Genomic DNA, 11949 nt, shown 5'->3' with positions numbered 1-11949 from the left:
GACTTTTGAAAGACTGATGATAAAAATCCTCTTTTTACTATAATTTACGGTTTAAAATGATTGATGTGACGTTTTATTGCATTGGCAGTAAAAGAATTCCATTCCAACTGTTGTTGTTTGGAAAAAAATTATTGCTGTCTAACATGTGCCAAAATTTGCATTTTTATCGCTAGGTATTTTTCCAATGCAAAAATACATAATTCACATGAATGAGTAAATTTTGCAGATTTTTTGAATAGCAGGTTAGTATTATAAAATGCTAGCGCAACCAGTGAAATGAAGTGAATGAAACATGAAGTTCCAACTGTGTGCTTTAGTTTTCTGTTTGTCTTTCCTAAACCTCGGTCTAGGAATGACAGTCAATGGTAAGAACTCTTTCATTTATTATTATATATATTTTACACTAAATCTTTATAATTTGCAGAAAAGAAGGTGCACGAGAAACACAACCAGCACCATTCAAGGCATAAGGGCAGGTTAATAAAAACTCGAGACTCCAATAATAATTCTACTGGGTGCTTGTCAAATTTGGACCAAGAACTACTTACTTGTAAGAAAGTTTTCTATGATCTTAGTTGCAAATTAATAAAAATTACATTTCAGTGGTTAAATGGTTAAATAATACAAACGAGTTGCACGTAATATATGAGTTAATTCCTCCAAGTGTGAGGCGCACTATTTTAGGAAATGTTTCTAATACAACTCAGCCTAATGCTACTACAATTTCTGAAGAGCTTTTGGATGCCTTTTACATACCACAAGAAGAGTTTAGGATATTTCTTTATTTTGCCCGCGTTTTTGGTTACATTGCTGCAAGACCTGCAGGGAATCTGGCTAATCTGGGACAGAAACTCATAGAAGCTTTTTTGAGTAAGTACCTTATTTCATTATGAGTTTCAGTGATATAATTTAACATTTTGAAATTAAGGAGGATCAGGTAATCCCCAGGAACTGTTAAGAATCATTGGAAATTTGCTCAACTCTACTGCATCTTCTGGAAACCCTTTTGGCAATGGATTTTTCAACATTAGCTCTCTAGTAAATTTGACTTCACCTAGCAACTTCATTAAGGGGGTGGAAAATGTTGAACACGCTATCGAAGGAGGTGTGCAAGCTGTTATTACTAACATACCTAGTAAGTATTCTTAAAATTTTGTTTGATCAAAACTCTGTTTATTTGTTATTTACAGGTTTTGGATAGCAGTAGTTCTTCTAATAAAGTGGTGATTTGTGTGTTAATTCTACGTAAAGCAAGGTCGCATTTCCCTCCTGCGTGATTAACGTTCCATTTTTAAAGTCGTTAAAATGAAAAGAATAAAAGATAAAATAATATTTCTTTGTTTGAACGTCACCCATAAACATAGATTGTGTGCGGGTAACGATGGGCAAACAGAAGCGAAGGTCGCTCGACGGCCAAGTAAATTAGTGATAATTCCACATCATTTATGTTTAGGGGTTGGGGGTATAGGAGGACAGGTGTGCTGACCCATATAAAATTGATTTAGAAATTTTATGAGCTTTAACTTTCTTTTAGAGTAGACAAAAGGCAATTATAATGGGTTATTTCAACTTTGGGAGGCAAAATCAAATTGTTGATTAAGAGCTAGAATAGTTCGCTTTTTTTCTTGTAGAGGAAAAATTTACTGTGTATATTGAGGGTCTTTTGATGTGAGGAGAACAACAGTCTTGCAGTTTGTTACTGAAAAAGAATTTGTTTCACATATTCTTCCATTACTGTACAATTCTGCCACTTTCCTTGCCTTTTAAAATAACCCCTCTTTTATTTGGCAAGTAGGAGAGAAGCGTTACAGTCAGGGGATTGAAGAAGGAACAGAAATTTCTTTTCTGTATTCTTTCTTGAATAATTTTTTTCTGTTTAAGTATTGCAGTGTGCTGTAATCCTCAAGCAGGCTATCACTGCTGTTAAATGTCCCTTTTATAAACTCTACAAGGAACAGACTTTGTAGTATAAAATCACACTGCTCTGCTTTAATTATTACAGATTATATTACCTTGAATTATATTTATTTATATCCCATGACATCGTAATAACAAATCAAAATGAAGTACAAACATGTACCATATGGAAGAGAGGGAGTTACAAGCCAGACAGTTTGTTCAGATAAGGCGCGCGCTTCGGAGCTCCGTGAAATTCATAAAAAATGCGACTAAAGAGACGGAAAAACCGATATTTTCTAGTATAACAATGGGTCTAGTACAAATTTTAATACCAATACTCGCTTCACTTTGTTTTGACCGGAACTGCACTGAAGGTAAATGCGCATTTTTGAAGAAATCTCTTATATTAAAAAATGTGCAACTTTCAGAGTTGTTGAAAGCAAAAGCGGAATCCGGAATCAAGAACGAGACTTTTGTTGTCACTACTTTACAAGTGAGGTTTTAAGTAAATGTTGGGCAACTTTAGTGAGTTTTTGCTACAATTTTGTAGAATGGACCACTCAGCGGTTACGTAGAAGTGAATCAAACCTACATTGGCACAGGAGTGGCTTTTGAAGTGTTTAACATTTTGCAAAAGGAGTACGGATTTCATTACGTGTTGCAACCACCCAAAGTAAACACCTTTGAAGGTGAAGGTGGAGCTAAACAAATGTTACTCGATGGAGTAAGTTTCTACTCTTGTCTTGTATTTACTTTCCACAAATGTATATGAAAAATTCAATCAAATCAAATCAAAATCTTTAAAAATATCGTTTTGTTTTCTTTGATAGGAAGTTTTTTCTTAACTTTTTGATATATGTGTTAATCAGTATGCAGATATAGTGGTGGGATTTCTACCAGAAAAGCAAGGAGACCCAGGAGTTTCCTACTCCCGACCATTGGATATAGCAGAGTGGAGAGTACTAATGAAGAGGCCCAAAGAGTCGGCTACAGGTAAATTAAATTATCAATTAGGTCGGAAAAATTTTAAATTTTTTGGTTTTAGGTTCTGGACTGCTGGCACCTTTCAACAAAAACGTGTGGCTGTTAATAGTCGTTTCTCTTTTGGGCGTAGGTCCTGTACTGTGGTTGATTATGCTGTTAAGGGCCAGGATGTGTAAAGACGAAGAACAAATGGTATTTTCGTTGCCCTCTTGTATGTGGTTTGTTTACGGTGCTTTGCTCAAACAAGGCTCAACTTTAAATCCGCGCACTGGTAAGTGGTTTACACTGAAAAAGGTACAGTAGAATAACCAACAGTCTATAACATTTAGCAAACATTCACTTTTTGAATGTAACCTTAACTTTTAGACTTTTTGTTGACTCATTTTTGCAGATTCATCAAGAATCCTTTTCTCCACATGGTGGATTTTCATTACAATACTAACAGCTTTCTACACGGCGAATTTAACCGCTTTTCTAACTTTATCAAAGTTTACTTTACCCATATCAGAACCAAAAGATATTAGCAAGAGAAAATACCAGTGGATCACCAATAAAGGTAATGCAATAGTGGAGCTCCTGGACCCAAAATTCAAACAGGAAATGGGAAAAATACTGCTCGAGGACATTGGGAGACCTATTGAGGTTTAACTGTACACTTGGCGTGTCAGGTGAAAGTTAATAAAATATTTTTTAAGGTGGACGTATTAGATTTTAATGAAACTACAGTTCTTAAAGAACATGTGATCAAGAAAGAACGGATGTATATCAGGGAACAAACTGTACTGGATACGATTATGTATAGAGATTATCAGGAAAAGACTAAAAACGACGAATCTGAACCTAATAGATGTACTTACGTGATTACGGATTTTCCAATTTGTCAATTTTCCAGGTCGTTTGCGTTCAACTCTAATTTCAGCTACACAAAACTATTCGATTTTACGTGAGTTGCTTTAGTTTTTTTTGTGAATGCGTTTTTAAATCAAATGATCGTAGCATTCAACATCTGAGGCAGGCAGGGATAATTCAGTTCAAGCATCGGGAATTGCTACCGGATGCCAAAATTTGTCCACTGGATTTGGGTAGTAAAGAACGGAGACTTCGAAATTCTGATTTGGCTATGACTTATCAAATTGTGGGAGGAGGTTTGATAATTTCATCAATAATTTTTGCGGTAGAATTAATCATACACGCATTTAACAATCACGGTTGTTGCAAAAAGCGAGAAAACAATAATCGCATATTTAAGAACAACAATCGGTTTATTCGAAACGGTCAGGATAGTTTTATCGGGTCGAAAAATTCCCACTTTGTTACACCGCCTCCTCCATATCACAGCTTATTCGGACACCCTCCTGTTGTTCCCGGAAGTACTTATAAGAAGCAAACGATAAATGGCAGGGAATATTGGGTGGTTAATGATCGAAGTGGAGTGACCTCACTAATACCACAAAGAGCACCTTCTGCGTTACTGTTTCAATTCACCAATTAGAATGTTTGTAATGTCAGTTTGTCATAAGCCACAAAATTACTATTAATTTGTTTTCTTGTGTTTAGTAATAGTAGTAATACTTACTTTTGAAAATCAAAAAACATGGTATATTATAAGTAAATAATTATTTATAAAATTGTTACCTATAATCTTTAATCACGTTTCCATTGTGTTATAGGAATGATTAATTGATTTTATTAGATATTTAGGTCAGTGCACTGTGTTTGAGATAACACTACTCCAAAAACGATTGTGCTTTAATTATACACGCATTAATTGATAACTACCTTTAAATTTGGATACCTAAGCAGTATATATCGGTTGTTTGACAAACGTTGATAGCTTATTTATTATTTGTGTGGATTGCTTTACGGTAATAAATCGTGGAGGACATTTGGTATTTTACACTTCCTACAAAAAACATCACAATACTTATTTTGATTGCAAAAACAAAAACTGCTTAATCAGTAATTTCAACAAATCAATGTTGATGGTAAATCTAGACTATCACAAGACTTAAACTTCAAAGAGTTCAAAGTATGTTTTTTTAAATAATTTTTAAAGTTTAATCTAATCCAGAATCAAATAAAAAATCTGTTTTGCAGCTTCAGTCATGATTCTTCAAAAGTATTTTCCAAACTATCTTGTTTTATTTACGTTCCAAATTGTTGTTTGTGACCAGTTTACCTCAAATAACTTGCTCCATTTCCTTGGGTATGGTTTGGCAAATGTTAAAAACCAAATCAGTGATCAATCAGAATTACAAGGATTAGTCAGTGAACAGTGTTCTCAACATTTGAAATGGTTTGTTGAAAACTTAAATAACGCAACCGACGATGGAATGTGGGCCTTAAAAAGTAAGTAATTAAAAAAAAATAGGTGTTGTAAGTTGGCACATCTCTTTAAGTGATTGATGCAAGTGCCAAAATACCGGCGGGGCTATTCAAATTGAATTTAGGAGGTTGGATGGGAGATTTCGAGGAATGTTTAGAAATCAAAAGTGTAAAGCGTCAAGTCAAAGGAAATTACTGCCTAGGCACCCTGTACATTGATTTGGATGAGACATTTGGAGATAGCACTGTGCAAGTATGTATTTGGTTACTAATTAACATAGAATAACAGCCTAGATAATAGAACCAATAGTAGCTAATTCTGATTATTATTATTTAAACTGACAGGAGACCCGTAAAAGCTAAGTTAATGTCGTTCAAATTCTAAATAAATATCTCAAAATCTGTATATAAACTAATCTAGAAAAATCTAAGCTATTTCTTGGCCAAATTCTATTTTTTGTGTAAATATGGTTTTCTACAGGTAAATCAACTAAAGCAAAAAGCCGAGCTGTTTCTCGAAAAAAAGCACACATTTCAAAACCAATATCCGGTGGCATCTTATCCTTCTTTTGGGATATGCATCCCGAATGGTTGTACTGCTACGGATTTGAACCAAGTTGTTTCTCATTGGAATTTAACTTTTCCCATGCCTTTTGAGTGCCAAACGTTTGAGCAAGCCAATCCGCCACTAACCGTCAAGGCTTGGAGTGTAATGTGAGTTTTTATAAAAAAAATCGTAAATTAATATAATAATTTGGTGGTTTGCAGAGCTTTTTTTAGTATAATTGTCTTTTTAATGGTAATTTCAACGGTCTACGATTTGACGCCCAAAAGAAACTTTACCGGTAACGCAGGATTGGGCAGTTTGTTGATCGCTTTTTCCGTTTACACCAACGGGAAAAAACTTTTGAAAGTCCGAACAAGTTCTTCAGAATTATCTTGTCTGAATGGGATAAGGGTGCTTAGTTTAATTTGGGTAATAGCAGGGCATTCGTTTTCCGTCACTGCAACTGGACCAGTGTCCAATGCACTGGACATTTTGACGGTAAATATTCAAAGTTGCTTTTATTTCTGACATTTATTAATATTTTCGTTTTTTTCTCTTTAGTACCTGGATACGACCAAAAGTATGATATTTGTCAGCGCTGTCCATTCAGTGGATTCATTTCTAATGATCACCGGTATGCTAGTTTTTTACGGTTATGTCAAATCCCAGGCAGCTGAAGTTAAATTTAATATCTTTCAGTTTTATCTACATAGATATCTAAGGTAATATATGTCGGTGTTAAATGGATTTGAAAACACACATTATTAAATTCTGTAGGTTAACTCCACCTTTCTTGGCAGCAATTCTTGTGGGCATGTCACTGCTACAATATTTAGGATCAGGCCCACATTGGTCTTTTATAGTAAACTATTTCCAAGGGTTCTGCGAGAAGAGTTGGTGGTCTGCTTTGCTTTACTTCCAAAACTACATCAACGTCAAGCAATGGGTATTTTTTAATAAACTGAAACATTTTAAAATACTTTATAACAATCTCTGTATAGTGTTTAGGTCAAACATGGTACTTAAACATCGACTGGCAGCTGTACCTTGTGGCTCCAGTGTTTTTCTTCATCCTATCATGGAAGTCCAAAGTGGGAATAGCCCTGCTTGGATCCAGTCTATTAGTTTTTATTATTGTGCCATTTTACGTAACTTGGCATAACGAGCTACCTGCTCTCGTATCAAATATATATGGGTGAGTTAGAGTTTGTTATTGAGCACAATAAAATGGACATTTCTAACAGGGATATCGATGGCTACCAAAATTTGTACTATTTAAAAACCCACACCAGAGCTGCTCCTTGGTTTGTGGGTGGGTTGATGGGCTACTATATTGGTCGTCTTAAATTTAGCCATAAAACATTTAAACCGTCCAAGGTGTCAAATAGAGCTATTTAATACAATAGCTATTAATCCTTTATATGTTTTGTAGGTTTTAGTATTCACAATGTGGAGTGTGACCGTAGTTTCAATCATATTGGCTACTTTTCTAGGAAATCGCAATCTCAGATCTAAAGAGTATGATAAATATGGTAATGCATTTTACAACTCATTGTTAGGTCCAGTTTGGGCGGCTTGCATTGGGTGGATTGCCTTAGCTTGCTCTTTTGGATACGGAGGTTCGCTTATTTAAGTACTGGTATTCTTAATTAAACCTAAAGTAATATTTCGTTTCAGGAGTTATTAATAATTTCCTGTCTCTACCAGCTTTCCAAGTTCTTAATAGGTTTACTTATTCCATCTATCTCATCCACGTGACTTTGCTCTACATGGTGATATACGCTTCTAAAACCCCAGCATACTTTTCAATATTTAATGTGGTAAGTTTTGCGATGGTATTGACAGTAAAAGTTCAATAATACTAAAACTGTGACAGGCCTATTCATTTTGGGGAATCACGATGCTCTCTTTAGCCCTGTCGGTGTTTTGGGTACTAGCTTTCGAGTCGCCCACCATAGCCATTGAGAAAAGTGTTAAAAGAATGTTAGGAAATAGCACAGAAGAGGGCAGTTCATAGGTATAAATGACACGAAATATTGTATGATGTTTTAGAGAGTCAATTAAACTGAAATTATAAGACTACTACTAATAGATGAACTTGTCATTATAAAACTTTACACTATTAAGAAAGGTAATACTAAGATTTCTATTCAAAATAGAACACGCTTTATTATCTTCAGATCAATAATATTAATTACATGCTGTAATGATATATACATAATCACAATACAGACTCTAATGTTTAAAGGCAATTGATGTACAAGCATGTCTGTAACACTATAACTGAAGTCTCTAAAAGCCAACATAATACAATAGACTTGACAGAATTACCATATTCCTAGAGTTATTAAGATATAAATTGAGCCTTTAACTGTCCAAAGGGTTGAAAACAATAGCTAGGAAACAAGACTATTAAACTTTTTAAATTACTCTCACTTGAAATAATACACAACATTCTATAAACACATTATGAATTTAAAAATAAAAACAATAAAATTGAAAACTTGCCACAATCCTAGAATTTACCTAACAAAACAATCATTAATGTTGTAATTACTATTAAATGATTGTACGAAAAATTGATTAAACAACCCGGTGGCAATATTAGCATCAAGGATGAATAAACCTACCCTTGAGTAACAAAATAGCAGAAAAAATAGTGATGGAGATGATCGCTTACGCGGTGTTACAACCTGCCGGGCCCATGTCGTAATCATCATCATCGCCACTGTAAGACATCCAGGAATCCGAAGAACTGTCCTCGCTCGAATCCAAAGTAAGAGAAGACAAAACACCGCCGTCATCGTTACCGGCATCTTGTCTCTGTCGGGCTGCATTGGATGCTCTTAGTCTGCGCCACAGCATCCACAGTATCTAGTAAACATAATTCGTATTTGTTTGTTCGAAAATTAACTAACGAGAAAAAAACAGTTACCTGACTTTCAGAACTGCGATCAGAAGCGTCCCATTCGTTTATTTTATTCTGTTTGACAGTCTCAGCCAGATTTTTCAAGGAAGGGAGTTCCTCGCAAGAGGGCACCCACAGCTGCAAAATTTTGAACGGATAATGTTTTCTTTCTTAAACTAGCTAACTGCCAACCTTAACGTCCCAGTCCAGGCCGCTGGTAGCTAAATATGGTAATTCGGGATGTGGCTCCAAGCAATTGACCACTCCATTATCGTCCGCCAGCAAAAACTGAACAATTCTCTCTGTCTTTTTCTCCCAAAAGAAAATGTGGGCACAGTCAGATCCGCTCATTACAAATTCTGATCGCGGACCGAAGAAAGCCACTCCCTGGCGTATGAAAACATGTAAAACATTGCGTTGAAAGCAAAATTTGAATAAAACCTTAATGGTGGCTCCATTTCGACGTCCGGAATATCGATGGGCATACTGACCAGGGCCAGCGTCGGTATCAAACAGATAAATATCATCGTCAATATATGACGCAAGAATTTCGCTACCATCGTGATTAAAAACCGCACAAGTTATGTTTTGATTTCGAGTAGAATTTGGATTGTTTAAAGCGTTCGGGTGGAATCTAGCTAGCGGTGAAGAGGCTTTTCTTTGATCGTACAGTCTCACCTTCGGAGAAAATAAATACCATAACATTCACATTAAAAGAAAAGTAATAGCCAATAATTCTTAATTTCATTCTCACTGTCTCACTTATTATTTTACTATCCAAAAGATTATACCACATCAATTTGATACTTAAAACAAAATTTTTTTAAATCGGCAAACTTACACACATTTCTCGACCAGAAACACAAAACTGCTCGGACTTAAGAGGGTGATTATGTATACTGTACAAGGCCACTTCTCTGTCACAGTCATCTTTGACGTAAACAACCCTAGATTATATACCAGTAGTGAAGAATATTAAACCTCTCTTATCGTACCTATTAGGTTTTGGTTTCCTAATATCAAAGTTAAACACTATGCCATCTTCACCAGCAGTTAAAAGGGTGTGAGGTTTATCTTCAAAAACTGCCAGTTTGTGGCAAGAACCTCTGTGCTGTCCCAGTTTCTGACTTTCTCGAAGTCCATCATTTGCTACCTTCAATAATACCAACCATTGCAATGATTTCAACTTATTACAAAACTAATGCCACTCACTTGCATATAACAAACTTGACCATCCCTTCCTGTAGTAACCAGATGCAAATCAGGTCCTTTGAAATTTAAAAACCTACTCTGGAAAATGTTTCTCTTATGTCTAGTGCGGATTTTTATGAGAGGTTTTTCAATAGCCCAATCCCAGATCACAACCTATAAGAAAATTTAATACTGTTGTGATGCAGATTTTTTTCTTCTATTCAAAAAAATGTCTACTGTTTCATCATTTAGTATGTTGGGGCAATTGAAACAAAAAAAACATTTTTGTCACTTTACCATCTTTTATCTAAATTTCCGATAAAAATCCTGTACCTAATTATTTTGTTGCTAGAGACCTCTAGAACAATTTCAAAAGTGTCATAGACCTCTAAATGCTACTGAGAACCTTCTAAAAAGTGCCAGAGCTCTCTACAAGTGTCTTAAACCTTCCTGCAATCATTTTAAATGGCTAGAGGCCTCTAGAACATCATTAAAAGTGTCACAGACCTCTAAATGCTACTGAGAACCTTCTAAAAAGTGTCAGAGTCCTCTACAAGTGTCTTAAACCTTTCTGTAACTTTCAAATTGCTAGAGGCCTCTGGAACATTTTTAAAAGTGTCAGAGACCTCTAAATGCTACTGAGAACCTTCTTAAAAGTGTCAAAGCCCTCTACAAGTGTCTTAAACCTTCCTGTAAGTATTTTAAATTGTTAGAGGTCTCTAAGACTGTTTTGAAAGTTCCATATCCCTAAATGCAATTGAAAATCTTTTAAGAAGTGTCAGAGGCCCCTAGAACCATTTTGAAAGTTCCATGATCCTCTATAATTTATTTTATTGTTGGTACATGGTGGTTCTACCTACTGACCTTAAGATCATCAGATCCACTTGCCAGCCATCTACCATTTGGGCTAAAATTCAAACTATTTATACATCCTTCATGATCTTCTAGTTTATACATTAATTCAAGCTTTTGTACAGGCATTAAAGACCCATAACATCTCTTTTGGAAATTTACAGGATTGGCCAGCCTAGAACAGTAGCCTAAACATTTTATAGTACCTAAGCTAATAGTTGTAGACCTAAATCACAAACTCACCATATTGTCTTTTAATTACTTCAGGAACTACAAACCAAGTGTGCTTAGGTTTTTCTTTTCTTAACACTTCAATGACTTGAGCTTCTGTATCTGATTCAGTGTCTGTAGTTGGAAGTACAGTATTATCTGAACTACTCCTCCTACTAAACAAATGGGAATCACAGGATAACTCATTAGCAGTAGACATATTAATATCAGACACCTGAGAAGCTGAATCAGACCTAAAACAAAACATGTTTGGTTAAGATTTTGTGATCTAATAAAAATACAGAAAAATTAAATTACTCTGCATCTAACACTTCTTCAAGTCTATTAGATGGCCTTTCCAGAGTGTCATTACTCTGTCTATCTTCTGTGTGATCAGCACTGGTGTTTGAAGCACTATTAACCTGTTCATCTGCCCCACAACTTGTTTCAGCATCATTATTAAAGTCTTTAAACTGCACAACACTGTCTTTATCTACATTATTTAACTGAACATCCAACCAATCTAAATTATCAGTTTTGTCTTCATTGTCAGTATGATTGCAGTCTGTACTGCTAGTGGGCAGTCCACTATCACTGCTTGTGCTTGCTGTCTGATCAAAACAGTTAGTGTTCACAGGGTTTCCAGAATTAGAGGAGCTTGAGTTTTCTTCAGCATCAAAATCAGTTCTCATTCGTTTAGCACTGTCTTGCCTATCTAGTTCCATGGGACTTTCCACCTTATTTCCTTCAGCACAGTTTTCTTCCATGGTCTAAAAATACACGACTCAAAAGCGCAGTTTAAATGGTTTTTATTAAATTGATCAGTTTGAAAACTGCATGTTGGCAGCCAGTGTTGCTAGGGGGAAATGTGGGTTGACTAAACCTTAAGCTATAAAAAAAATAGCCTTTTGGATATTCAGGATTATTACAAAGCCAATAGGAAAGCAGAAAAACAAAAATTACCACAAAAAAAACTATTCAAAAAACACAATAAATAGAAGATAGCATAGCAGTTTGTTGCGTTGACATTTAA

General features: G+C 35.2%; 4 protein-coding genes across 5 annotated transcripts; 3 read left to right on the top strand and 1 right to left on the bottom strand.

Annotated features, from left to right (window-relative positions):
- The first annotated feature begins 207 nt into the window (after positions 1 to 207).
- LOC145735574 (uncharacterized) lies at positions 208 to 1332 on the top strand. The gene is made up of 5 exons (XM_081989554.1): positions 208 to 365; positions 425 to 550; positions 604 to 870; positions 929 to 1135; positions 1191 to 1332. The coding sequence occupies exons 1-5, from the start codon at positions 293 to 295 to the stop codon at positions 1199 to 1201; spliced, it is 684 nt and encodes a 227-aa protein (XP_081845680.1). The 5' UTR covers positions 208 to 292; the 3' UTR covers positions 1202 to 1332.
- A 5-nt stretch (positions 1333 to 1337) lies between these two features.
- Ir76b (Ionotropic receptor 76b) lies at positions 1338 to 4768 on the top strand. Of its 2 annotated transcripts, none has more exons than XM_081989519.1 (9): positions 1338 to 1476; positions 1535 to 1847; positions 1882 to 2392; positions 2450 to 2623; positions 2769 to 2892; positions 2945 to 3154; positions 3275 to 3525; positions 3579 to 3826; positions 3880 to 4768. In XM_081989519.1, the coding sequence occupies exons 3-9, from the start codon at positions 2075 to 2077 to the stop codon at positions 4373 to 4375; spliced, it is 1821 nt and encodes a 606-aa protein (XP_081845645.1). In that variant the 5' UTR covers positions 1338 to 1476; positions 1535 to 1847; positions 1882 to 2074; the 3' UTR covers positions 4376 to 4768. The 2 variants fall into 2 exon arrangements, with proteins under 2 accessions (XP_081845645.1, XP_081845646.1); XM_081989520.1 differs by having other exon boundaries at positions 1470 to 1847; positions 1882 to 2273; positions 2328 to 2392.
- A 6-nt stretch (positions 4769 to 4774) lies between these two features.
- LOC145735548 (nose resistant to fluoxetine protein 6-like) lies at positions 4775 to 7844 on the top strand. The gene is made up of 12 exons (XM_081989507.1): positions 4775 to 4912; positions 4981 to 5232; positions 5283 to 5461; positions 5690 to 5922; positions 5977 to 6253; positions 6317 to 6477; positions 6533 to 6701; positions 6757 to 6950; positions 7000 to 7132; positions 7188 to 7374; positions 7433 to 7575; positions 7632 to 7844. The coding sequence occupies exons 2-12, from the start codon at positions 4989 to 4991 to the stop codon at positions 7770 to 7772; spliced, it is 2061 nt and encodes a 686-aa protein (XP_081845633.1). The 5' UTR covers positions 4775 to 4912; positions 4981 to 4988; the 3' UTR covers positions 7773 to 7844.
- A 54-nt stretch (positions 7845 to 7898) lies between these two features.
- Positions 7899 to 11922, bottom strand: LOC145735549 (DDB1- and CUL4-associated factor 8). Its single transcript, XM_081989508.1, has 10 exons — positions 11235 to 11922; positions 10950 to 11170; positions 10719 to 10894; positions 9876 to 10028; positions 9659 to 9816; positions 9505 to 9610; positions 9105 to 9341; positions 8856 to 9050; positions 8691 to 8801; positions 7899 to 8629 (listed from the first exon to the last, which is right to left on the bottom strand). Exons 1-10 carry the CDS (start codon positions 11681 to 11683, stop codon positions 8432 to 8434), a joined length of 2004 nt encoding a protein of 667 aa, XP_081845634.1. The 5' UTR covers positions 11684 to 11922; the 3' UTR covers positions 7899 to 8431.
- Positions 11923 to 11949: the final 27 nt, after the last annotated feature.

The sequence above is a fragment of the Ips typographus genome, linkage group LG11 (genome assembly GCF_016097725.1).
Source record: "Ips typographus isolate SLU linkage group LG11, UJ_Ityp_2.0, whole genome shotgun sequence".
Lineage (NCBI taxonomy): Eukaryota > Metazoa > Arthropoda > Insecta > Coleoptera > Curculionidae > Ips > Ips typographus.
The sequence above is the reverse complement of the archived record's forward strand: the minus strand, read 5'-3'. Positions and strand labels throughout refer to the sequence as shown.

Excerpts from the sequence above, each read along its gene's own strand:
- LOC145735574 (XM_081989554.1), top strand. The coding sequence starts at position 293 with ATGAAGTTCCAACTGTGTGCTTTAGTTTTCTGTTTGTCTTTCCTAAAC. Across the intron at positions 366-424 it reads TCTAGGAATGACAGTCAATG|AAAAGAAGGTGCACGAGAAA; the intron begins GTAAGAACTCTT and ends TATAATTTGCAG. Across the intron at positions 551-603 it reads GGACCAAGAACTACTTACTT|TGGTTAAATGGTTAAATAAT; the intron begins GTAAGAAAGTTT and ends ATTACATTTCAG.
- Ir76b (XM_081989519.1), top strand. The coding sequence starts at position 2,075 with ATGTACCATATGGAAGAGAGGGAGTTACAAGCCAGACAGTTTGTTCAG. Across the intron at positions 2,393-2,449 it reads TTGTTGTCACTACTTTACAA|AATGGACCACTCAGCGGTTA; the intron begins GTGAGGTTTTAA and ends ACAATTTTGTAG. Across the intron at positions 2,893-2,944 it reads GCCCAAAGAGTCGGCTACAG|GTTCTGGACTGCTGGCACCT; the intron begins GTAAATTAAATT and ends TTTTGGTTTTAG.
- LOC145735548 (XM_081989507.1), top strand. The coding sequence starts at position 4,989 with ATGATTCTTCAAAAGTATTTTCCAAACTATCTTGTTTTATTTACGTTC. Across the intron at positions 6,702-6,756 it reads ACATCAACGTCAAGCAATGG|TGTTTAGGTCAAACATGGTA; the intron begins GTATTTTTTAAT and ends ATCTCTGTATAG. Across the intron at positions 7,133-7,187 it reads AAACATTTAAACCGTCCAAG|GTTTTAGTATTCACAATGTG; the intron begins GTGTCAAATAGA and ends TATGTTTTGTAG.
- LOC145735549 (XM_081989508.1), bottom strand. The coding sequence starts at position 11,683 with ATGGAAGAAAACTGTGCTGAAGGAAATAAGGTGGAAAGTCCCATGGAA. Across the intron at positions 11,171-11,234 it reads GAAGAAGTGTTAGATGCAGA|GTCTGATTCAGCTTCTCAGG; the intron begins GTAATTTAATTT and ends GTTTTGTTTTAG. Across the intron at positions 9,342-9,504 it reads TTTCTGGTCGAGAAATGTGT|GTGAGACTGTACGATCAAAG; the intron begins GTAAGTTTGCCG and ends TTTTCTCCGAAG.